The sequence below is a fragment of the Equus przewalskii genome, chromosome 10, assembly GCF_037783145.1.
Source record: "Equus przewalskii isolate Varuska chromosome 10, EquPr2, whole genome shotgun sequence".
NCBI classification, from domain to species: Eukaryota; Metazoa; Chordata; class Mammalia; order Perissodactyla; family Equidae; genus Equus; species Equus przewalskii.
Window position 1 is genome coordinate 40209543 of NC_091840.1, and position 23959 is coordinate 40233501.

Genomic DNA, 23959 nt, shown 5'->3' on the forward strand with positions numbered 1-23959 from the left:
AATTCTCACAGTTGGTTTTTCTTACCCTGTGAATGCCTTTCTTTTTACATTATTATACCTGTAACCACAGCCTGTTGCTGAATGGAGTGTCTAGTTGAGTGTCCATGTTACCAGAAAAGCTTGTAACATTATGATTATTACATCGATGTGTGCTTTCAAGTTTACAAGCACTTTGACATCCATTATCTCATTTAAAGTGAGCCCACAGCAGCTGGACAGCTCCCTGGAGATGCTTAAGTTAACAGGTTAACAGAGCACGTGAGGAGGGGTCTGGACCCTGGCCTGGGTCACAGCCCTGCAGGGTCTGCAGAACCTTGCCTGGAGGCCAACTGCTGTCCCCTGTGTGGGACGTGAGGGCGCCTGCTTATTCAGGAGGGCACCTGTGAGGGAGCTCAGATAGATCAGGCTCTCCAGAATTCCCACCACGCCTGGAATCTTCTAGCCCCCACTGACTGTATCACCCGAAGGATTCTAGAATAGAAACATCAGACAAATTCACTGGAAAGGAGCCGGGTGGTAGTATCAGACTCAGAGTCAGAGAGACCTTAGATGTTTTCTGGTCCCGTCTCCTTGGTTTACAGCCTGGAAGGCGAGACTAGAAGAGACCAGGTGAGGGGAACCTAGGGCTCCTGCCTCCTATTCTGAGCTATTTCTTCTTCACCACAGTGACTTCTGGATTCCCAGGCCCAGAGTGTGTCCCTGAGTAATAGGTCACCTTGCTGGCCCCTCCCGGGATGCTGGCCAGCTGTCCCTATCTCCTGTTTACAGCAGCACCAGCCAAGAGCCCCTCCCTCACAATCAGACCTAGGGAATCCTCCCAGAGCTCTCCCTGGCAGGCATCTCCCTGTCAGAGCAGAGAAAGGCCCAAGGCCAACCCTATGGGCCTCAGCTGAGGCATCTGTGCCCTGTCCACAGCAGCCTCCCGGCTTCCAGCTCCCAGAGGCAGAGAATGGACAAGGAGGCTTTGGAGGGTTTGTCCCTTCTCCTTCCTCACTCTGGGGGATCAGAGAAGGCCAGAGGGCAGTCCTGGAAATAAGGCGGGTAATCCCAACACGCGTGCAGCCATGGGCGTGAGCAGCCCGGACAGGGAAGCCCCCGCCATTCCTGTTGTCTCCAGATCTTGGCCCATGAGAAGATGGAAGTGTGACGCACACCCCTCCCTCTGCCCCTTAGCCCTGTGAGATCCAAGCTGGGACCCAGGAGGCAAGGCAAACAGCCAGTACAAATGGTCCCCTCAGCTCAGAGCAGGAACAACTGTCAGCAACCATCAGGTGTCTCCTTTGTTTCTCAGGAGATCAGGTGTCTCCTTTGGGGTGTCTCGTTGCCCCAAAGCCCACCCCAGCAGGTGCAGCCAATTAGGGGTTGGTTCTTGTGCCCAGAGTCTCAGCAGGAAGGGAGGCTCACAGTGGGGCTCCCTCTTGGCCACGATGGGTTTTCTGCCGAGGAACAGGAATGATGGAGCCATGGGGACCAGAGTGATCCTCTTCCATTACCAACCCCAGGGACAGGGACCCCAGGGCCTCTCCCAGGCTAACAGTGAGCTCCTTCACTTCTCTGGGGAGCCTGTAGACAACACCACAGAGGTCTGGTGCCTGCAGACCCTGCTTTCCCAACTCAGCACTTCTACTGTGTAACAACTGTCTCCAGTTAAGATCAAGATCTTCAAGGGACTTGGACCTGGGCGGTCACCTGGCCAGCTGGTAGGTCCTTACCATACGGTAGGAGGCACCGGTGAGAAGTGATTGCACTCCAGCCCCAAAAGAGGCCACACAGCTCTGTAAACAGAAACTATAAGTATTGCCAGAGTTCTTCAAGAAGACTCATCACAAATGGAGACCACTTTGGGAGGAAGGCAGTTTCAATAAATCTGTCCTTTATTTCACTTATGGGGTACTCACATACACACTGCTTAGGGAAAATGAACCTGGTGGCTGACCATATTTCCCTCTTTGCTTTGGCCACTAGGAAGCTCAGAACAAATCTGTAACCTTCCTCTACAAGGACATAAAATTACACACTGTGTATGTGTGTGTTGATCTCACCAAGGACTTTTAGCACTTGCCTTTCTCTATTTTCCCTTTCCCATATAGTCTCAATAATTTACTCATATATTTTGGTATTAAATGAGTTTCAAGGAGCCACCTCAAATCCTGTGTCCAGGTAGATAAAAATAAACTAAAAAATATATTTTAATCCCACCTATCTGGACCACTTATTTTTCCACAGGGACTCTTGGTAGAGCAAAAGAAGACAGGTATTCACCCGGCATGCATGAAGATGTATGTCAGGTAGCGCCAGGCCTGTGCTCGGAGCCGTGGGTGGTAAACCAGTGAGTTCTTCAGGTATCGTGGATGGGTCACCTGCAGCACAAATTGATCCAGCGACACTCCATTGTAGAGGAAAAAGGCAACCTGGGAGAAAACACGGAATGGAGAAGGCCTGTTAGCAGGGGCAAAGCTGCCCAGGACGCCCTCCTGTGCTGACTGCCATTCAAAATCCTGCTGGCAATTGTCATCTTTCCTCCTCAGAGGAGGAACAGCCCTAGGGCTGGAGCCCAGCTTAGCTTTCAACCATCTCTTACTCCACTTCTGTTGGATTATTATGCGTTAAATTCTTCACAAAATGGTCACGTGGCCTCTGTTCACACTTCCTTGGTGCTAAGCAGGAAAGGTTTGGAGGATTTTAGACCTTAATTCTAGTAATAACTCACATACCCACTTGGGGGATGAGGCAATTCCACTTAAGTTAATTTTTTTTTTAATTATGGTAAAATACATATAACATAAAATTTACCATCTTAATCAGTTTTGAGCGTACAGCTCAGTGGCATTAAGTACATTCACATTGTTATGCAACCATCACCGCCATCCAACCCCAGAACTCTTTTCATCTTGTAAAACTGAAACTCTGTCCCCGTTAAACACTAGCTTCCCATTCTCCTTTCCCCAGGCCCTGGCATCCACCATTCTACCTTCTGTCTCTATGATTTGACTGCCCGAGGTACCTCATATAAGTAGAATCACACAGTATTTGTCTTTTTGTGACTGGCTTATTTCACTATTTCAGCATAATGTCTTCAAGGGTCATCCATGTTGTAGCAGGTGTCAGAATTTCCTTCCTTTTTAAGGCTGAATAACATTCCATTGTATGAATATACCACCTTTTGCTCATCTATTAATTCACCAATGGATACCTGGGTTGCTTCAAGGTCTTAGCTATTGTGAATAATCCTGCTATGGACATAGGTGTACAATTATCTCTCTGAGTCCCGGCTTTCAATTCCTCCAGGTGTATACCCAGGAGTGGAATTGCTGGGTCATATGGTAATTTTATGTTTAATTTTTGAGGAACCACCACACTGTTTGCTGCAGTGGCTGCACCATTTTACCATTTCCACCAGCAGTGCATAAGGGTTCCAATTTCTCTGCATCCTCACCAGCATGCCACATAAGTTGATTCTGCAGATGACCGAAGCATATTTGTTTAAGTCCTAAAAGGACATTTATTTTAACTTTTTTTTTCTTTGGAACTTTCTAAACTGTGTCACTCATGTCCCCATGTTCTTAATCAGGGCACATCCATAACCTCTGAAGGATGCGTCAGGGGCTGATCTGGGCTTCAGCAGTGACACCTTCTGCAGCAGCTGACCGGCGTGTTGGCTCCCTCACTAACTAAACGGCCCCACATTCTTGCGTTTCTCTCAGATTCAGGTCTGCTTTTAACTGTCATTTGGTCCTCTCCCACACTGCCAGGTGGTCAGCAGGTTGGTAACCAGGTACTTCAACCAGGTTCTCACTTCCTATTGCTGGCTGGTAGTGGGCCCCTTCCAGTAGCTTCCCACCATGTCTCTTCAATTTTCTCTCTGTTATGGAATCAGAAAAGCAGGTACTAGAACTCTACGTAAAACAAAAGCGTTGGGCTTTAGTCTAAGGACTCTGAAACGGTTATTTCAGCACTTTCCAGTTTCTTCTAGATTGGTGGTTCCAGTTGACACAGCTGAGATTTCTGGAAATTTGAAACCGAACCAATCTGGACACAAAATCTGGCTCCTTTGGATGACCTCAGGCAAATTATTTTAATTCTCTGGTCCTCAGTTTCCCCGTCCGGAAAGGGGGATACCAACACCTACAGCTCTGGGGTGGTCATGAGATTTGAAAGTGATAAAGTACACAAGGAGCCAGTTGGGTGCCCAGCATGCCCTCAGTGAAGGCAGCTGGAATAGCACCCGGTGAAGAGCTCCTGGGCTGAGCCTGGGAATGGCTCAGGCCCCCTGGCAGCTGGACTCCCTGAGCTCTCTGGCTAGCCGTTCTGTCCACCCAATACAATGCGGGTGGCCTGGCAGCAGATACAGCTTCCAAGGCAGCTCGTTATTATTGGTCCTCAAATAGATATTAATAAATAGACCAACACAGTAAGCGTGTGCAGAACAAGTCCAAGAATATCTCAGCACAATCGCACTTCCACATGTATTTGGATGAAGCCATAACAACAAACAGAGGAGCCCTGGCCTGCAGACCAGATATTCTGATTTAGAAAAGAAGAAGGAGGAGGACACCACGAAGCTTAATGATCCTGCCATTTGATTCGGCAGGAACTTGACAAGAACATAGGCGGGGTGGTAATTAGGCCCGAGGCTCTGGAAGAAAAGTGGTGGAGATTATAAAATGCCAATGGGAGGCCAAACATCCATTCAGGGGCCAGGGTTGGGAGGCCCCCAGGTTCTCAGGTTGAACAGCCAGAAAAATTCCGAGTTCCTCACACAGGGGCACTGATTTGGAGAGTGGCACCTTTGGATTCTGTTGCATAAGCAGGAGACTTTCAGAATAACAATAGGGATAGAGGATTCCCTAAGGGGAGAATGTTCTTTCAGAATACGCGAAGCCCACATTTACCTGTTCGTAAACCCTCCCTCCCATATGTACTTGTGTGCAGCTTTTGTGCTCAGAAAGCACCACCAGCCGTTCTCTCGCTCTAAACAGAGGAGTCTGCTGGGAAAAGGAGGCAGGTTGGTTATTCCCGCTTCACGGGTGGAAGAGGGAGTCCCAGGGGAGCAAACGACTTGTCCACATTACTCACCCGGGGAGGAACGAAAATAAATTGGTTTTGATGAGTTAGCCTGGCTAAATCCTCCGCCTCAATGAACTTATTACACTGCTTTTGTGGCTGATGTTTTTGGTGGGGGTGGTCATAAGGGGATTTTGCTGCAGCGAATATTGCTTGAAGTAATAATCTTTGTAATATCTCTGTGGTCCAGGGTTACTACGTTTGTATGCATTGGAAGGGGCCTGACTTCCAATGACAACTGCTCTCTGCTCCTCAACCACGGCCTTTTGGTGGAGAATTACGCGGCCTTTTCCCTCCTGACCTCGGATCCCCTCCTGGCACCTCTCCCCATGCCCCTCACTCCCCCAAGGCTGAGCGCCCCTTCCCCACCCCTGTCCTTGCCTCCAGCAGTGTGACTGTAATCATGAACCAGGGCGGGGGGCAGCAGGTGTAGCTGTCGTAGTACCACTTGCGGTCAATCTCCCGGGGCAGGGTCTCGTAGGCCACGTGGCGGATCAGCCGCTGCGAGAGGTTCAGGCCCTTCTCCTCCAGCAGGGCCTTGCTGCACAGCCGGCGGTTCCCTTGCAGGATGGCCTGGCGGAAGCTGTTGGACCGCTTGTTGCTCATCTGCACAGGAGGCAGGGTGGGGGAGACGGGCAGAACCACACTCTCAGGGGAGCCCAACCCATTTCTCCACCAGCACGCTCCTTAGACCAACCAGGCCTAACCCCACTTTTCTCTTTCTTCTCTAATAGTTAACAAGAAGCAATATTCACTGAGCTCTGATGTGTCAGGGATTGTTCTAAGCTCTTCACATGCTGGCTCATTTGATATAACTAGTCTACCTGTTAGATAAGGACTAGGAATATCCCCATTCTACTAGACAAGGAAACCAAAGCAGAGAGCGTTTGGGGGACCCATCGAGTTCAAACCCAGTAAGGCTCCAGAGCCTGTATTCATATTCCCTATATCTTCCTTCCATCCACTCATCCATCATCCATCCATCCAATTCACTGAGCAACCAGCATCAGCACATTGCCAGACACAGGGGATACAGTGGTGCTCAGGACAGAGAAGTAACCCGCAATCACATTTCAGAGCGAAGGCTGCCACAGGAGCACACAGCGGGAGCCCAACCCAGTCCCAAGGTGGTCAGGGAGGTCTTCCTAGGGGAGGTGATATCTGAGCCAGAACTGAAGGATGAGCAGGAGTTTGTGTCCTCAGACACACCAGCTTGGGAAGAAGCGGGCAGCTCTTGGTTAGACAGGCGAGTTCGTAGAGAGGTCCCCAGAACCAGAACCCAAAGCTGTGCCTGTCAAAGGTCATCACTCCTGAGTGCCTTCAAGGGACCTGTAATTCTCGGCCAGCCTAGGGGCTGGTTGTAGAGCACTGCCTGAGGACTGGCCCTAGCCTCGGCACCTGAGGCTGCCCTGACACATCCTCACTGGAGCCCCGGCTGCCTCACCCAGCGGTCAGCCTGACTCCTAGAGACCAGAGGCCACCTCACTGCCTTCCCGCCTCCTGAGGCCTCCAGCACCTCCCACCTGCCCTCCATGACCACACCTAGACCCGTCTCATGCGGAGATGTCCTAGAGACATGCCCTCCCAACCCCAGAGCCCACGGCGCTACCTAGGTCGCTGTTCCATGGCAGCTGGGGTGGGATTATCAACGTATTCCTGGGGCTGTGGCCACAGTCGGGGACATTCGGCTAAACCTGAAGGGAGGACCCAGAAAGGGCTGGCGAGGTGAACCAGGCCAGACCAGGGCACAGAGGTCTGAACCCCTGTCAGGGGAAGGGAGCTGGGGAGGGTCTGCGTTCAGACCTCCCAGGTGGAACGAGCCTCCACCTGCCGTGCCGTTCCCCACTCCTGGCTTCTGCTGTCTCTCACTTTCAAAATCTAGCTTACAGCTCGCCTCCCCCAGCAGACCTTCCTGGATGAACCCCTTCCAACGACTCCCTGCTCTCATCCCCTCCATGCCTACAAAGCTTGGGTCTGGTTCTTCTTAGTGGCTCAGTTCTGTAAGTGCAGGCGGAGCTTGGGGCTCGACGTATACTGCGAGCCGGAGGCAGGATCACATCATCAAATTATTTTGTAGCCACTCTTACCATTTTCTGTCCCAATCCCTGAGTGTGTACACACGCATGGGTGTGCACGGCACACATACTCCCAAACACACCAATGGCTGCACCCTGAAGACCCGTGGTGGGGACGGGCTTGGCATGAGTACAGGAGAAGCAGGGCACACACACTCACCATTCACCTGCACCCTCGCTGTGCCCAGAACTGTGCTGGGCACAGTAGTAACCATCGTCTCAGGCCTCACGGAGCTTACGAGAAGAGACAGATGTGTAAACAGCAGCAGAAGAAGATGTCCTCTTAGTTGTTTGGTGCATAAGTTATCCCCACATTATACAGATGAGGACCAGAGCTTGGAGAGGGTAAGTAATTTTCTCAAAGACCCACAGTTAGTAAATCGCAGAGTCAGGATTCAAATCCAGATCTGCTCGACTCCTGAGTCCACACTACTTTATATAGCATTTTTGTGCAAATTAGATAAGGGAGCCTCTTCTTCCAGGCGGATGTACCCATTCCAGGCTTTGGTGAGCAAAACCCAGGCCAGATTTCAGTCCCCATTCACTCTCCTTGCCAGGCATCCTGGTATAGTACACAACCTGTACGTCCACCCATGACAACCCTGGCCACTCAGCTGTAATGTAATGTCAGTGCTATAAGAGAGGCCTGGGCAAAGCGCTGGGGACGCACTGGATAAGGTTTGTTCATTCTGCCTAGGTTGAGGGGTGGGGAAGGGCTCAAGAAGGATGCAGAGGAGTTTACCTGGTGGAAGAGCATTAGTGACAACAAAAACTTCCAAACACTTCATCTTATTTAATCCTTGCAACAACCCTGAAGAGGCTATCCTTTGGCTTCATTTTACAAATGGGAAAACCCAGGCTCAGAGGATCTTCCCCCATGAGCGGCAGAGGCAAAGTAAGGAGCTGGACCCAGGTGTGCCTGACTCCAGGCCCTGAACTCTCGGCCCTACCCAGGGCTTCCCCCTCCCTTCCCACCCCGTAAGCCCCTTCTCAGTCCTGGCCTCCAGGGCAGCTCTGCTCACAGGGACCCCACCTACAGCCGGCAGCTCCAGCTCAGAACTTGAACAGAGAAATCCCAATGGTAACAAGTAACCTGCTGTTGGGAGTTCACACAGAAGATCCCGTGGACCCCTGGCTGGAGAGAAGCATCTCACCGGCCCAGCCATGCCCTCTCTCTGCCCCGAGACTGGGCACGGGATGCAGCAGACACACTGGCGCTGGGCTGTGGATGAGTCTATCCAGGCTCAAACCCAGGCCTGGTCTTTGGTGGCACTGCTGGACTCCAAGTCACAGGGCTCACCTCCAACACCCAGCCCATGAATCCCAATTGTCCCCAACTTCCCGGCTCAGCTCAGCTCTGCCACCCCGCCCTCCAGGAGGTCTGCTCCATGGGTCCACTCTGAACAGCAGTAGATGCCTTCATTCCTTCCATCAAAGTGTCGCAGCTGCTCCCTGCAATCATGCTAACCCTGGGCGAAGGCAGGCCCTCCGCCAAGAGGAACTTTTTTAAAACAACTCCGAAGCTTGGGCACCCACATCAGAACGCTCACCGGGCCCGTGACAGGTACGAGTGGTACTGGCCCCCATCACTAACACCTTTGAATTCTAGAAGACTGGGGAACTTCACACCAGCCATGTCACTCTTGCCCCCTCCGTGGGGACAAGAAGAGAGGCAACTGTCTCTATCTCACCAATAGGGAAACCGAGTGGAGACCTCTGGCCTCATACTCATCTTGTTAGTTCATGCAGCTTCTACTGATGACCCATCCATCCCACGGTGGGATGATTCCTGCTTAACCCCACCGAACACGATTGCAATCCTGCCACAGTAGCCCCTCATAATCACACAGCAGTAACCCCCAGTGAGGAGGAAGTCCTCACCAATCCACTGGGCAGGATTCACAAGCCTCCTGTCTCCAGGCCCTCCGACAACCCAGGACATCTGCCAGCAGGTCTGGTGAACTCCGGCCTTAACCCAAGGGCCCCAGTGCTCCCAGAGAGGTCTTGCCTGACCCTTCCAACATCCACCTCCCAGCTCCTCTCCCACCAACAATAACCTCCCACCTCCCACTCCCAGCTCCAGGGGTGGGCACTGATTGGTTTGAGTCAATCAACACACCCCACTGACTCAATCTAGGCCAATGGGAGGGAGGAAATCCCATGCCTTCTGCGGGAGTTGCCACAAGAAGAGTCCCTGTCTTCCACTGAATGTTGAGGCCTGAGGGTGTGAGGGCCGGAACAGCTGCAGCCACTTTGCTGTCACAACGGAAGGGTCTGGAATTGCCAGCGGCTTCTTTTTGAGGATGGGCTGACACTGCCAAAGGCAGAACCAAGGGACAAAGAGAAACCAGGTCCTTGGTGGTATCCTTCTACCTGCTGGAGCCGGGACTTTTTCAAGGCTGCAGGCCAAAGATCCCTTTAATTGTCCAAAAGGGTCCTCTAAGCCACCACCTCCAAACAGGCCCCTCCCAGGGATAAGGGCCCCAGAGCGCTCACCAGGTTGACAAAATCCTGGTAGCAGATCTGCCCATCTGCATGACTGTCGGCGAGAGCCAGGAGCACCTCCCTTTTGTGCGGGTCCAGCTTGGAGCTGTGGCTCTCCAGGAGGCTCCGGAACTTGCCTGTGCTGATGTAGCCCGTGTTCCCGGGGTCAAACTGAGGGAGAAGCACAGACAGCAGTGGGGTCAGCGGGACTCCACCCCCCTCTCAGCACTGCTGTAGGTGCCCCATCTCCGTCACCAGTCCCCAGCTCCTGCCCGAGCCCTCTGCCAGAAGAGGCCCAGGCGGTGTCTGGGATGCTTCCAAGCCCTCATGGGAAACATCCAAATAGGGCATGGACAACATTCAAAATCCTAGAAGGCCCTGGAGACCTCTGAGATCACTCCATCCAGCCGTCTCGTGTACGGATAAGGAAACTGAGGCTCGGAGAGGTTAAGCTCCCTCCTCTCCATCTTTACTGCTGAGCCCAGAGCACAGGAAAGCAGGAATGGAAAGGTGATGAGTGGAGGGAGATGAGGGACTTCTGGGCCTGGGCCAGAGGGACTCAAATGGGGAATGTTCCAGGGCCCCGGGGAGCAGGGAGCACAGCCTTGCAAGTCCTTCTGCACCTGGCTGCCAGCCCCTCTCTCATGCCCCCCTCCCACCCGCATACCCATGTACACAGGGCTGGGCAGGGCTCCCCAGAGACACTGTGTTCTGGTTTTTGTTTGTTTGTTGACACTGTGCCCTTTTGCCCTCTGCAGCTTTGCACATGTGGGTCCTTCTGCCGAGGATTCTCTTTCCCCCTTGTCTCCCTAGGAAACTCGACTCACCCTTCCCAGATGTCCCGGCTCTGGGCACCTGAATAGACAGGTACTAATTTTCCAGGGAAAGTCTCATTGGTTCAGTTAGAAAAGGATCTTATTCCTCTCCCCCAGAGAAGCCCATAACCTTACTGCCTTACGTACCCTCTGTCCTCATAGAACCCACCCAATGCCCCCACCCCTGCCAACACACACCCTGCTAGAAAATCACACTAACGGGTTCTCCTGGATGCCCAGTGCTTTCCTGTTCACAAAGCGCTTCCCCCCATGAATTCACTGCGCCTGGAGATGCTGTGGTGGGCTGCTTAGATTTTAAAAGGCAAACAGACATTGCGGATGTCCGTGTGTGCATGACAAGGGAGCCCGGAAGACCAAACCCACGTTTCCCCCTTTTCTAGATAAGGTCAATGAAGACTATTTTAGGAAGGCTGACTCTGTGAGCAGCATTTCTAAGACAGACCAAGAGAAACAGCCAGGAGTCACAAGTCATGGGCTATTTCAATTCTCCCCAGAACTTAACGCGAGAGGACATCTCTAAAGAGGCCTATTGAAAAATCTGCACATGTCATATTCACCCCCCCACAACCCAAAATACCAGGTTTCCGGGATAACACCTATTTGGTTCACAGGATCAGTATTTCAGGAGACTCACCTACCCCTGCTCCACAAAGATCTTTAAGAATAAAAACACCTAATATTTGCCGAGTGTTTTCATGGGACCATACACTGTTCTAAGCACTTTATGTATGTAATTTCTTTGATCTCCTACAATGACATTATGAAGCAGGTCCCGTTATTATCCCCATATTACAGATGAGAAAATAGAGGCACGGGAAAATGAGCACAGAGAGGTTAAGCAACGTGCCTGGCAAGCGGCGGAGCCAGGATTCCACGCCCAGGCAGCTCAGTGCTGCCTCTCCACCACCGCTGGCTGCCACTGGCCTTCAGCCTCCAGGGGCTGCTCTGCTGCTCAGAAGCAATATTTAAGGATCAAAGAGGTGAGTGCAGACCTTGGAGAGACGAGGGCTCTGTGCGTCTCCCAGGCCCACTCTAAACAGATGTTTAAAGCAGGAAAGAGCCTCAAACAACAACAGTTCTGATCTCCTTATTGCTCAGATAGGAAAGTGAAGCCTGGAGAGGGAAAGTGGCCATGGCAGCCAGGGAAGGTCTCTTGCTCTGGTGCTTGGGACCCTCCCATCCCCTCAGCCTGGCGCCCCTGGTCCCACTTGGCCCTCATGCTAGGTGGGCAGACAGGGGCTAGGGGTCGGGGTGGGAGTCGAAAAGCAGCTCCAAGTCCTGGGAAAATGCCCAGGGAGCACTGGAGGGGGGCAGTAGTCTGCCACTCAGCACGGAGTCTCTGCTGCCTCAGCCTGGGGGAGGAAGCCCGAAGGCCCTGCACTGGCTGCGAGTAGGGCCGCCAATCCCCTCCCAGGGGCTGCCTCGGAGGCTTGAGAGGGCAGTGGGGTGGAGGGGCTGGGATCAGGCAAGGCCCCCTCTCCCTGATTCCAGCTCCAGACAAAGAACCACCTGCTCCCTCCCTCTCCCTCCTCCTCCAGGGCTCCCTGCTGTTGTCCTAGTGACAGGGGCTGCCCTGTGCTCCTTGAGCCCCCAGCCCCCACCATGGCCCTCCAGGCCTGCTCCAAGCACCTTACAGGCTCCAGACCGCAGAGAATGAGCTGGAACCAGGCCGAGCCTCCCTCCTCTGCCAAAACTCTACCTTTCATGCCAGGGCCAGACAGGCCAGACAATGGGGGGTCATCACTACCCTAATAACGAGGCCTCAGGGATGAAGGAGGGTGACGAGGGGGGAGGGAGAGGCAGGGATGGGACTGCAGCCTGAGGCTCCACAAATGCACACAGGACACCTTCCAACCACCACTCCCCTCCTCACAGCCTGGGAAGATGAGGGCAAGAGCAGAGGCTGACAGTGGGCATGGGGCACGGGGGCAGGCAGGAGGTAGAGAGAGGGAGACAAAAGGAGAAAGAAACACAGAGGAAGAGCCAGAGAGAGGATGTGTGCAGAGGCGGGAGCGAGGTGGTCCCCCTGCTCCGGAAGGAAGCTGAGAGCTTCTAAGGCAGGCTGCAGGGAACAAGGCAAAATCTCATTCTTGTCTTGGCCACTAACCAGTTTGTGTAATTTAGGGTGAACGTCTCGAGCCATAATTGCCTCATCTATCAAGCGGGGAGAGCACCCCCTTGGGTTCCGGCGGTGGGGGGGGGGGAGGGTTGGGTGGGAGGCCGCTTGAAACAGGGCGGCGCTCTCCAAGGCCCAGGGCTACACAGGCTCGCCACCAGCTCCGCCTGCCTCATTCAAAGCAAAGCAGGGAGCACCCCTGTCTTAGGGCCTTGGCTGACCCCTCTGGGCATACCCCCTGCTTTGGGGCCTCCTTCAAGGCCAGCAATGGGGGATGAGATGAAACTAGGACCACGGTTCAGAGCTTTTGGGGAAACAAACCCTACAAATGCAATTCCCTTGTTAATAATGTGCTGAAGGCCCTGAAGCTCCCCCTCTCAGGTGCCCCACACCCCGGATTCAGCCACTTTGGGCAGTGGGGTGCTCTGGGGATGACGTCTGGGTTGGGCGGGTTTGAGGCAGCCTGACTGGGGCTGTTCTGCGGGTGGTGAGGAATGTGGCTGTGAATGAGCCATAGGCAGGGGCCCAGCGGGGAGCCAAGAGTCGGGAGCATCCTCACAGCTGCCTCCTGAATAGGGCCCAGAGCTGTGGAGGAGGGGGGAGGCCAAGTCCACATTCAGCCTGAGTGGAGGATGCTGGTGGCAGGGGGAAGAGAAAGGCACGGAGTGACCCTCCCACAGCTCCCGCCCACTTGCCTTGCCCTTGAAAAGAGATGCGAGAGGCTCCGTGGGGATGTTTAATCCCACCAACACCCAGCCCTCTGGCCCCTTAATCCTCTGGGTCATTAGTGTTCCCCAGCCTGGGGCCCCACACATGCTCTGCCATACATCCTATCTCCCATCCTGGACCTCTTCCTGGCTCACTTTTGACCTAGGCTTGGAAAAGACTCACCAAATTCTCTCTGTATTGTTGCTACCTAGGGCTCCTTCTCTGTCTCTGAGGCAAGGAGTAGGGGGAAGTTCCAGAAGGAGCCCCACCCCAAGCTGCTGTGCCATCCTCGGCAGATCATTAACCACATTGCCTCAGTTTCTCCATCAATCATGTGGTACAAACTCTCCCTTCTCAGGGAGATGGAAGGGGGTCCATCCCCACCCCTGCACAGGCAAGCAGACCATATGCAAATGGGGGTTGGGGAAAGAGAAATCCACAACCCATACAGCCCATGGGGGCAGCTGATCCTCTATTGTGCATCCTTGCTCAGTCCAAGGGCTGATGGGAAATCCGAGATCAGATGAGTCAGCTCACATTGGGGGTGAGGTCTGTGCTGTCAGAGGGACCTAGTGACACCAGGGAGAGGAGAAGCAGGTCAGGGAATCAAAACTCACAGTCCAGGATCACTGAAAGGAAGCTCGATGGTTTTCAAATTGCTCTGCAGAGTTCTAGGGGCTGTGGGAACTCCGAGGTCCAGAGGGGTGGGGAGGGGATTGCTGAGCAGCCCCACTCACAGCTGGTTTATGTGCTGGCCTTCTATATACTACGGGTTGAACAACACAACGGGAGCTATGTATGTAGAACGCTTGCCACATGTCAGGCACTGCTCACTGAAACCTCAGGTCATCTCCTGTCCTGGCTTGCCTCGGACGATCCTGATACTATACCTATTGTCTGAGCATGATTATTAACAGTGCCCCTCCCACCCTCAAAATCGGTCCAAATTTGGAAGATAGGTTATATGTTCTCCCCTTTAAACCTCACAACAACTCTCTGAGGTACACACTATTGTGAGCTCCATTTTACAGGGGAGAAAAATGAGGTGTTGAGAGCTGAGTTGGCCAAGTCTGAGCAGCTGGTAGTTGGTGCAGATGGATTCACATCCAGGCAGAGGGGCCCAGACTCCGAACCCTCCCATCAGTAGGATCCTGTGGCTAAAAAAGAGTTTGAGAGACCCCAGTCCAATCCTCTCACTCGTTCATGTAACAAACACTTACCAAGGATCGACCATAGGCCAGACATCATGACCATTTTATAGATGGGAAACAGGTGCAGAGAGCAAAAGAAACTAGCTCAAGGTCACAAAGCAAGTTAGCGGTCAAAATGGGAATAGTTCAGGATTCCTCCATGGGGGTTGGCTGCCCTAGCCTTCCTCTTCCTTGTTTTTCACTGTCCTGGTCAGTTATATGAAATATAACTGGCTCAGGGTTTCCCAATGTGTGGAACACCAGGCCCAAGAGGGTATATGAAATAAGTGTCCTGTGGTCCCATGAGTTTGGGAAACCCTTTTGGAAGGGCATGATGCATAAAACCATACAAGGGCTCTGCAAGGTCTTACAGTGGCGAAACCTGTCTGATTTTGTTCAGCCCAGCATTTCCCTAACTTACTGGACCTCTGATCACAGTATTTTTCAAAGCAACACTCCATGGAACACTCTTTGGGGAAAATGTACAAGTCCACAGTAGAGTCATTTTTCCCTTTTGTGAAACCTGGCCCCTTTGTCAGTGGTCCTGAACCAGATTTTCATCTCCATCTTGTGTGTGGCCCTCAAGGCAGCTGACGCTTTGCCTGGAGTCCTCCAGCAAAGATACAAGTCGGCCAGATCCAGGCTCCAGCCACAGGGGTGAGGGGGATGCCAGGCCCCAGGAGCGGCTGAGAGATCAGCGACTGGCCTAATGGGCCACTGAGCCGAGCTCTTAGGGAACAAACCTCGTGGGAGCTGGGATTGGCCTGCTCAGCACCCAGGACAGCGGCACCACTTCTCCCCTCCCCACCGCAGGCCAGTGAGCCTGGCCAAGGCTTCAGAATTTACCCAGCAGCAGTGAAGCATCAGAGAAAGAAGAAAGGGACGCATCTATTTGATATCTATTATCTACGTGTGACTTACACAAACTTCATTTCCAGGACAATTACATATCTGGTCCCTGTTCCCAGCACCTGAATTCCCTACTGCCTCCCAGGAGGACCCTTTCCCCCTCCTTGATCTAGAGGGGCCCAGGACCACAGTGAGGGGTATGGGCACTTTCAAGGACCTCACAGGCAGCACCTGGGGTGCCATTCTGGTGAAGACTTCTCAGGTCTCAAAGGTCGGGACCTGCAACCTAAGGAAGGCTCCCATCCCCGGCCCCACTGTCTCCTCTCTGTCCACCCAGCCAGAATGAGCCCTGGGAAATGACCACAAGGTGTGTGTGCTGGGCCAGGGGAACATGCAGGAGACTGCCCCTCCCTGGTGGGGCGGTTACCATGGCTCATCTGCCGGCTCCTTGCATCATTACCCCGTTTCCGAGCAGAGCAGAATTAACGAGGCTGCCCAGGAGTTTATGCTCAGCAGAGCTGTCCCCACCCAACAGCCAGAGCCCACAAGGGAACTCTGGCCCATTCAAGGATATTTACAACCCCATAAATTAGGTCCAGGCCTGCAGCTGCCGAGGTCAGGAGGTGAGGTTATGGGAATAGCAGCTTTCTCTCCAGTTCTCCTTTGCAGATGAGGATGCTAATTCACCCCATAGAGAAAACTACCTCATACCTTTCCCATGACTTTTCCCCCACCCCTGACACTGAAATACTGATTTTCATAAATATTTTACCACTTTCATTCTCACATCAATCCTAGAATAAGTGTGATCAGTCCCATTTGACAGATAAGGAAACTGAGGTACACAGATCTGGCCTGCTCCAAATTGGGGCTAGAAATGGATCTTCAAAGACCTCAAGCCACCCTGGGAAGAAGAGAGACCGGTTCCTAAAAACCAGGTTCTGACCCCTCCTGCCCTCGGGTCTCCCCAAATGGAGGCATGAGGGGCCCTTTGCTCCCCTGGGGTTTGGCCAGAGCCAGGTCCCTGATGGCTGGAGAAGCTTCAGTGATCCTAGGATTCCCAGGCACATTCTTTCTGTTCTTTCAGCTGCCACCACAGGGATCTGGGGCAGGCAGCTCACCCCTCTCGAGGGGCTTCTCCCTAAGCATCCTCTCTTCCCATAAGTCAAACAGCTAAACCCCAAGATCTGAGGCTGGCAGGCCGATTAAGGAGCTGAAACACCCTTCCATTCAGCAGAGAAGCAGGCATCCTGGCCTGAATCCAGGCTGAGCTGCTGGACGATCGGCCTGTTTCCAGAAAACTACCCAGCTCTCTCAACACCTGGGCAGTGGAGAAGAGGGGCTCTCAGACTTTCCCCAGTAGCAGAAAGCTGGGGTTGGGTGGGCTGGGAGCTGCCTCTTTCCACCAGGCCTGTCCCTCTCCACCCTGAGAGAGAGCCCCCCGGAAAGCCCTGCTTCCCCCTCTTCAGAGCCTCTCTCACAGAAGGCCTTGGAGGTGCACAGACTCTGAGGGGAAGCTGGGGGCTGTGACTCAGAGGCAGGCCTCTTGGGTCCCCAGCAGCTGACATAATGCCCGTGCTGACTCATCCAGGCCCAGCCGTCACGTCTGCCTGGGGACTGGGGACTGAAGCCGAGTCATAGCCATAAAGCCAGGAGTCCTGGGCGAGCTGCAGGCAGGGAGAGGTGGCAGTGGGTCCGAGCAGGGAGGGGGGTCTTGCATCTGCCCCAGCTCTCCCCCTTCAGCATAAACCCATTTCCTCCTGCTGCTTCTCCTGGAAGCCACCAAAGGGTACCTCTGGTTCCCCAGAAAAGAGAGAGCACTGAGAGAGCTGAGGAGGAGGGGAATGGGATGCAGACCTCCGATCAGGAGCAGCGGGGGCAGGACAAAGGGTCACCAAACCCCTCACCTCCTGTGGCCCTCTGCCCCATCTCAGAGGCCACCCAGAAGCCTTGTGCACAAACACACACAACCTGCTCTGCATAGGGTCCTCATTTGCTCTGTGTCTTTGGGCAAGCCCCAACCCCTTGGGCCTCAGTTTCCTACCCTGTAAAGAGGGGACAGCACCACTCACCTCACAGGGCTATAGAGAGATCAAGACAAGAGAGGTATGTGCATGCAGCAGACACTCAATGTTTGCTCTCTCAAAGAAATATTTTCCGACTCAAACAGTACCTTGCTTCAAAAAAGCTGGGACAATGTCAGTGGCTACCCCTAGTTGTTCACAACTTAAGATCCACATTGACTCATTTCCATAACACAGGATAGTGCCCTGGGCCTAATCTCACTGTTGACCACTGACTAGAGGCCCAGCAGGCAGAGGAGGCCCGCTCTGGGCTCTGGCCACCTGGTGGTCAATGCCTTGCCTCACCCTTCACCCTCTGCCATGCAGGCAGACAAGCCAGTGAGCAGAGGGGAAGCCCTGGGCATGAACACTCCTTCAGGCAGCCTTTGTCCAGAAACTTCTCTCTTTCCTCTGCAGAAAGTTCAGGGGGAATGTAGTTTTCTAGCTCCTATCCTAAAGAAGTCAGCTTGATAGGGTGGAAGGAACCCCAGACTGCGGACCTGGACACTTTGATTCAAGACCTGGAACTATTACATGTCAGAGGTTATTTTGAAAACTGTTAATGTCTTTAAATTCCAGTAACATGGTAACAGCCACCATATTTATCAGGTGCTCACTACACACACACACTATCTTATAGGTGTCACATCAACCTGGAGGAGAAGGTATCATTGGAGGCAGCTTACAGATGAGAAAATTGAGGCCTGCAGAGGTTACCTGGCTTGCCCATTGCCACACAGCTAGGAGGAGACTGAGACTCGAGCCAGATGTGTGTCCTCACCACTGCCTTAGTCACTCAGGGCACCAAGGAAGTGAATGGAAGTCTGTGAGGGCTGGTGGCAGGAACATAGGTCAGAGAGGGAGCAGGGCTGGGCTCCAGTCCCAGCTTTGACACTATCGCACCAAGCGACCTCACAAAGTCCTGCCTTCTGTTTGCTCATTTGCAAAATGAGCAGATTGGACAAAACGCTTCCACTGACCTTCTGGTAATGCATGGTCCTTGAGGGGACAGCAACCAGAGAGGGCCCGACAGGAGCAAGGCAGTTCCATGGTGAGGGTGCTCCTGGAGAGGACAACATTTGAACCCACGACAACAGGTGCAGGGCTGCAGTTCACCCTGTCATTCACGGGAACATGTGTGAAGCTGTTATGTGTCAGGGAGGTAACCAGGAAGCACACAATCTCAGATCCCATGGTCCCACTGCCCGAGTGCTGTTAAAGGCATTTCTGTGAGTGATCAGGGACAAAGGGGTTAAATCAGCATGACTGACGGGGTCAGTGGGGCAGGAGCAGGCTAGAGAAGGTGGCTTTGTGGTGGAGGGGAGTCCGTCCACAGCTCAAGGGCCCTGGAGTCCAGGCCACTTGATAAAGAGTTGGAGGTGCAGAGCCCGAGCAAGGACTCTAGTCAAGCCCGTGGCTTTGTCCCTCTCTGGGAGTCCCTCTCTGCCGGTTAACTGTGTGTTCCGGGGACTGCCACCAACACGCCTGTGTCTGGGCAAGTGTCATCTCTGCAGCTCCTTACTAATGCATTCAGCAGTCTCATCTGAACCTCTTTTCAACAACCAGAACCCCTAAGCCAGCTTGCAGAAGGATTTCAAAGGAGGTGGGCTTCAGGGTCAGGCCAAGGGAAGACTCCCAGGCTGGAGGGAAGGGGGCTGGGCAGGGGAGACATTGGGAGAGCAAGCAGAAAAACCCTCTGTGCTCAGAAGTGGCTCTCTTTGCAGGAGTCCCAAGTGAGGAGGAGCTGGTTTAGAGAGGCCGCCACCTTCCCTGTGGGGCCTGGATCTCGGGAGTGGCCCTGTGCTTCTTCCCAGCAAATTCTGGTTCCCAGTCAAGAAGCAGCTGTCAAACATCCTCTGGGTATCAGACGGTGTGAAGAGAGTTTCCACTTCCATTTAACTCCCCTAGTCGCCCCTGGAGTTAAAGATGATCGTCCCCACTTTACAGATGAGGAAATTGAGGCTCAGAGAGCTAATGGCACTTGTCCCCAGTCACAAAGTCAGTAAGGCCTGAAGCCAGGTCTATCTGACTCTAGAGCCAGGGCTCTGTCCCCAGCAGCCCACCTATGCAGCCCCGTGTTCCGGCCATCGCACGTTTATAATTTTGGTGGGATAGTCAAGGCGCGTCTGCTTTCCTTCTGGGAGATTAGCAAAGTTGGGGTCTCGTTTTGGGGTCTGGGAAATGCATGCTTTCAGAGGGAAGGGAAATAAGGAAACATGTGTTACTTTCAATTCTTCCTTTTCCCTCTTGCTTGTTTGATCTTGAAAGCAATTGTTCTTTGTTGACTTAACAGAACTCTGCTCCAAACCCTTTTGCTCATTAAACATTTGCAATCTTGAAGGCATTTTTCCAACCCCAGAAGCCCTTTATGGTTTCAGGGCTCCAGCCACACATCTGCCACTGACCCGCTATGTGATGCTGGGTGCTTGAAGGCACCTCCTGGAGTTCAGGAAGGGACTGAGAGTGAGTCTATCAAAGCATAAGCTGAAGAAGAGGAAGCCTGTAGGAAACCTAGGAACAAATATAAAGCAATAACTAACGGGTACATTACCTGGTCAAAACTATAAATATCAGTGGAACTGATCAGAAATCAAAAGTAAACACAACCACATACAAAAATTCACCACATGATAAAATTTCTCAAGATATAAAGAAAAGATTTCTTAATAAGTGATGCTGGCCTAACCGGATAGGAAAAAGATCCTGATAGAGTAAAGGGATAGGTGACATTTTTTAAAATCATAGAAAAAGTAGTAGGAAATAGAAGCTCATATTTATGAGAGCTGAAGAGGGAGGGAAACTGGGCCCAAAGCAATAGATGGAATCATGAAGGAAAAGCCCAACAGATTGAACTATAGAAAAATGCCATTTTACCATGCTATTATACACAACAGATCAATACTTACGGTAACTCTAAAATCTAGTATTTAGGAAAATCATTAACATCCCAAGGATATGAAAAGACAATTCCGTCAAGCAGAAATTCAAATGGAACCAAATTCATGGGCCGTGTGGGGGCTGAAGTGAAGATCTTCAGGGTTCTGCTGCTGCAACTTCTGGAACCCACGGGGAAGAACCGGGGAGGGGTAAGGACGGATGGCACGCAACACCTCTGTTTGAGCAGATGAGACAAATGCCCAGAACGCCAGTGGGGCTGGGGAAACTTCCAAGAGACTTGGGTCACCTGTTTTCTTCACCTCCAATTCCCACAAAGGGCCTCTTCACCATTGAGTTGAGGGGCGACCACGGAGGACCAAAATGCCAAGGTCATGGTTTCTAGCCTTGGGGTCCAATCAGCTACATGCTGAGTCAAAGCTACTCTACATGCTGAAGAACCAGACAACACGGAGGGACTGGTTCCATTCCATCCCTAACACCTGGAGAAAGGTCCCAGCAGATCCCAGTTTGGAACCAGGTGATCACTGGTTCCCCAGGAGGCAAGGAGGACTGACCAGGGCCAGGCTCCCATTCTATTGACCTCTGGAAGGTGAACTCCGGGGCCACATCAGCTTGCAGGGACTCCAACAGGTGCCATGTGAATCCTACCCCATTCACCACAGTTTGACCTGTCAGGACTGCCTATTGCTGTATGAGATGGTGAGGAGGCTGCCTGCAACGCCCAGCAGAACATTCCTTCCTAAGTGCACCAAGCTCACCAATCACCAAACCCTACCTTTAAGCAAGCCCAGGGGAAGAGGCAGGGAGGATGCGACACTGCAGCTTTCCGAACAACCTGGTGTCCTTCTGAAGATGTGCTTCCATTTGTGAAGCTGCATACCTACTCTTCATTTAGCCCTATCAGGGGAATGAGGCAGGCACGGCTGCACAGAGGAGGGGGAAGGGACGTAGAGGGACTGGACATCTGCCAGAGGTCAAGCCCTGCTCATAAGCAGCTCTCCTTAAATGCAAAGCACCGATAGGAAGAAACACGACAGAAATGGGTTTCTAAGGCCGCCTGAGGGCTGGCGAGGAGACGTAAGGCAGAACCTATCGTAAGAAAAAACTGTTTCTCCAGAGTAAGTTTGGGGAGTTTCTTTCCTAGAGTTAATTTTGTCTGTCCGAAATGGTTTCTGGGTGGGCCTCCCCAGAAGCAGGGGGATGCTCTTTGTGACATGCAGGATCTCCCTGCAGTAAGAGAAATTGGATTTCATAGACCACCCGCTAATATTAGGTGCCACACATTCTCTCCGCTCCCTCCAGTTCCAAATTCTTCCTACTAAAAGTTTTCCTCTATTCACCCAAACAGTTCATTTTAAAATGTAAACACACACACAGGGACTGGCAAAGGAAATTAATCAAATGAGAAACACACAGAGAAAAAAACACTGATACACTTTGTTCTAGGTTCTGATTCTAAATCTGGCAGGAGGTGTGAGGGGCTGGCAGCTTGCTGGTCGCGGTATCAGTAGCAGCAGGTGGCTCCCTCCTGCCTCAGGGCATCAGGCCAGCAGCTGCTGTACTCTTAGGAGCCAGAGGGAGAGTGGGCGGTACCCGAGAGCCGAGGGAGAGATGCACTACCCCATCGGGACAGGAGCCGGCGGACGCTCCACAAACCATAGCCATGCCTTGTGGTAACGTGGATGACACCCTAAATTCCCATCCCAGGACTGCCAAGTCTTCCAAGCTGCAATTCCATGTCTTCTGTCCCACTTGGGCATCTGCATTTAGCTGGCTCCTCAAATTGAACTTGTTTAAAACCAAAGTTGTCATTTTTGCCAACCCCCCAGCCCCACCCTGACTTTTCCTTTTCTCCTAGGTTCAGAATCCCAAAGTTATATATGTGGTTCACTTCATCTATTCAGGTCTAGAAAGATCTTCCAATTTTCCCATCGCCATGTCCCTCTTCCTTTCCATTCTTCCTGTCACGTTCCCAGTCAAGGTGCTTGTGTCCATTCACCACAGTAGGCTCCCGGCTAGTTTTTCTCATCCCTGCCATCCATCTCACTATCACACAGCATCTTCCCAAAGCATTGCTTGGATCCTGTAACAAACCTGCTAAAAAACTTTCCAAGGCTTTTCCTGCCTACAACAGTATATGATCTGATCCAAGCTACTTTTTCAGCTTTACGTCCCTCTCCAACCCAACACATTCCCTCTGGTCCGACCAGCCTGGTCTCTTAAAGTTGCACAAACTTCAGGGCACAATCATTTTCACCCCAGGACTGCAACGCTTTCTGATTCCCAGCCCCTGAGACATCTCTTGCCCCCACTCCCTCCGCATCCTGGAACTGGCAGGAAGAAGGAAATACACACCGCCACTCAACACTAGTACCAAGCAAAGAACAGAACCATTTCCTTGCTGAAGGTCAAATGTCCGCTTCCACATTCTAAAGCTGGCACTTTCATCTCCGCTCCCCACACCTGGGCTCTAGGCATTGCAAACAATCACGTACTATTTTCTATAACTCCCTCATTCCTGCCGCAAAATTCAAGAAGAGTCAGCTTTCAAAAGAGTCCGTATTGTGGGGCTGGCCCCGTGGCCGAGTGGTTAAGTTCGCGCGCTCCGCTGCAGGTGGCCCGGTGTTTCGTTGGTTCGAATCCTGGGCGCGGACATGGCACTGCTCATCAGACCACGCTGAGGCAGCGTCCCACATGCCACAACTAGAAGAACCCACAACGAAGAATACACAACTATGTACCGGGGGGCACTGGGGAGAAAAAGGAAAAAATAAAATCTTTAAAAAAATAAATAAAAATAAAAAAAAAGAGTCCGTATTGTGAGTTACCCGCCAAGGATGGCAGAGATTTGACTTCAGTGGTGGCCATAGACCTTTGATGGTGGAGGCAGAGAGGAGAGGAGATGCTAACCTAAGCCCTTCCCCCACCTCCCCAGCCTCACTGCAATCCCCTGGCTTATAGAGAACGTCCCAGGGTTTCAATATACATTGTCCAATTTCTACATGATATAAACCCAGCTCTGCTGAAGTAGAGTTGGGAGGAAGAAGGAAGGAAGGATCTCTCAGGGGAGCCCTCCACCTCCTCCTGAAACCTGGAGTGCCGTGCAGAGCACTGTGTTCAGTCCCAGAGATGCACTAAGCCACACCCCCCTCCCCACGTCGCCATCTCAGGAGTGCAGAGCTGGGGAAGCCCACGCAAGCAGGGCGACTGATTATGGGAGGATGGGGGGGGGGGTTGCATTTAACTGCTCACATACCTGATCAAACAGGACTTTCCAGTGCTGGCAGAGAGGGAGGCCATGCAGGAGAGGAGGAAGAGGAGAGAAAGAAAGAAACACTTATCACCAAGGCCTCTGCAGCCCCCTGATGTTTCCGACTTAGACTCTCAGCTGCTGCCCAGGCTCAGGGAACCGCCACAAGAGACCAGGGAAAACCTGAGAAGAGCTCCCCAATTGAGTCTGCACTGGGCAAAGGGAGGGAACTCAGGTGCGGAGAAGCGAGGGGTGTCCCTCTTTCTGAGACAGGCAGGCGGAGGGGAGAGCAGAACAAGGGTGATTCTCAACAATTACTAAATAAAGGCGTCCGACTCTGTCTAAGGGCCACGAATAACTTCTAATAACTAAAGCTTAACGTCCACGTCTACTCCCGGGTCTGGGAACGCACGCCCAGGTGCAATC

At 52.5% G+C, this 23959-nt stretch overlaps 1 protein-coding gene across 7 annotated transcripts in view; it reads right to left on the bottom strand.

Annotated features, from left to right (window-relative positions):
• RHBDL3 (rhomboid like 3) overlaps positions 1-23959 on the bottom strand; it is a 45500-nt gene that overhangs the window by 19316 nt on the left and 2225 nt on the right. For 4 of the 7 annotated variants that reach the window (XR_011523528.1, XM_070562582.1, XM_070562579.1 and 1 more), the window contains exons 2-5: positions 23540-23563; positions 9636-9794; positions 5446-5670; positions 2263-2411 (exon numbers count right to left, since the gene is read on the bottom strand). Coding sequence is in view for 5 of the 7 variants with exons in the window: in XM_070562582.1 (XP_070418683.1) it covers positions 2263-2411; positions 5446-5670; positions 9636-9794; positions 23540-23563 (557 nt within the window). In the remaining 2 variants the exon portion in view is untranslated. The remainder of the gene's footprint in view (positions 1-2262; positions 2412-5445; positions 5671-9635; positions 9795-23539; positions 23564-23959) is intronic. The other 3 variants (XR_011523529.1, XM_070562583.1, XM_070562580.1) reach the window with 1 other exon arrangement.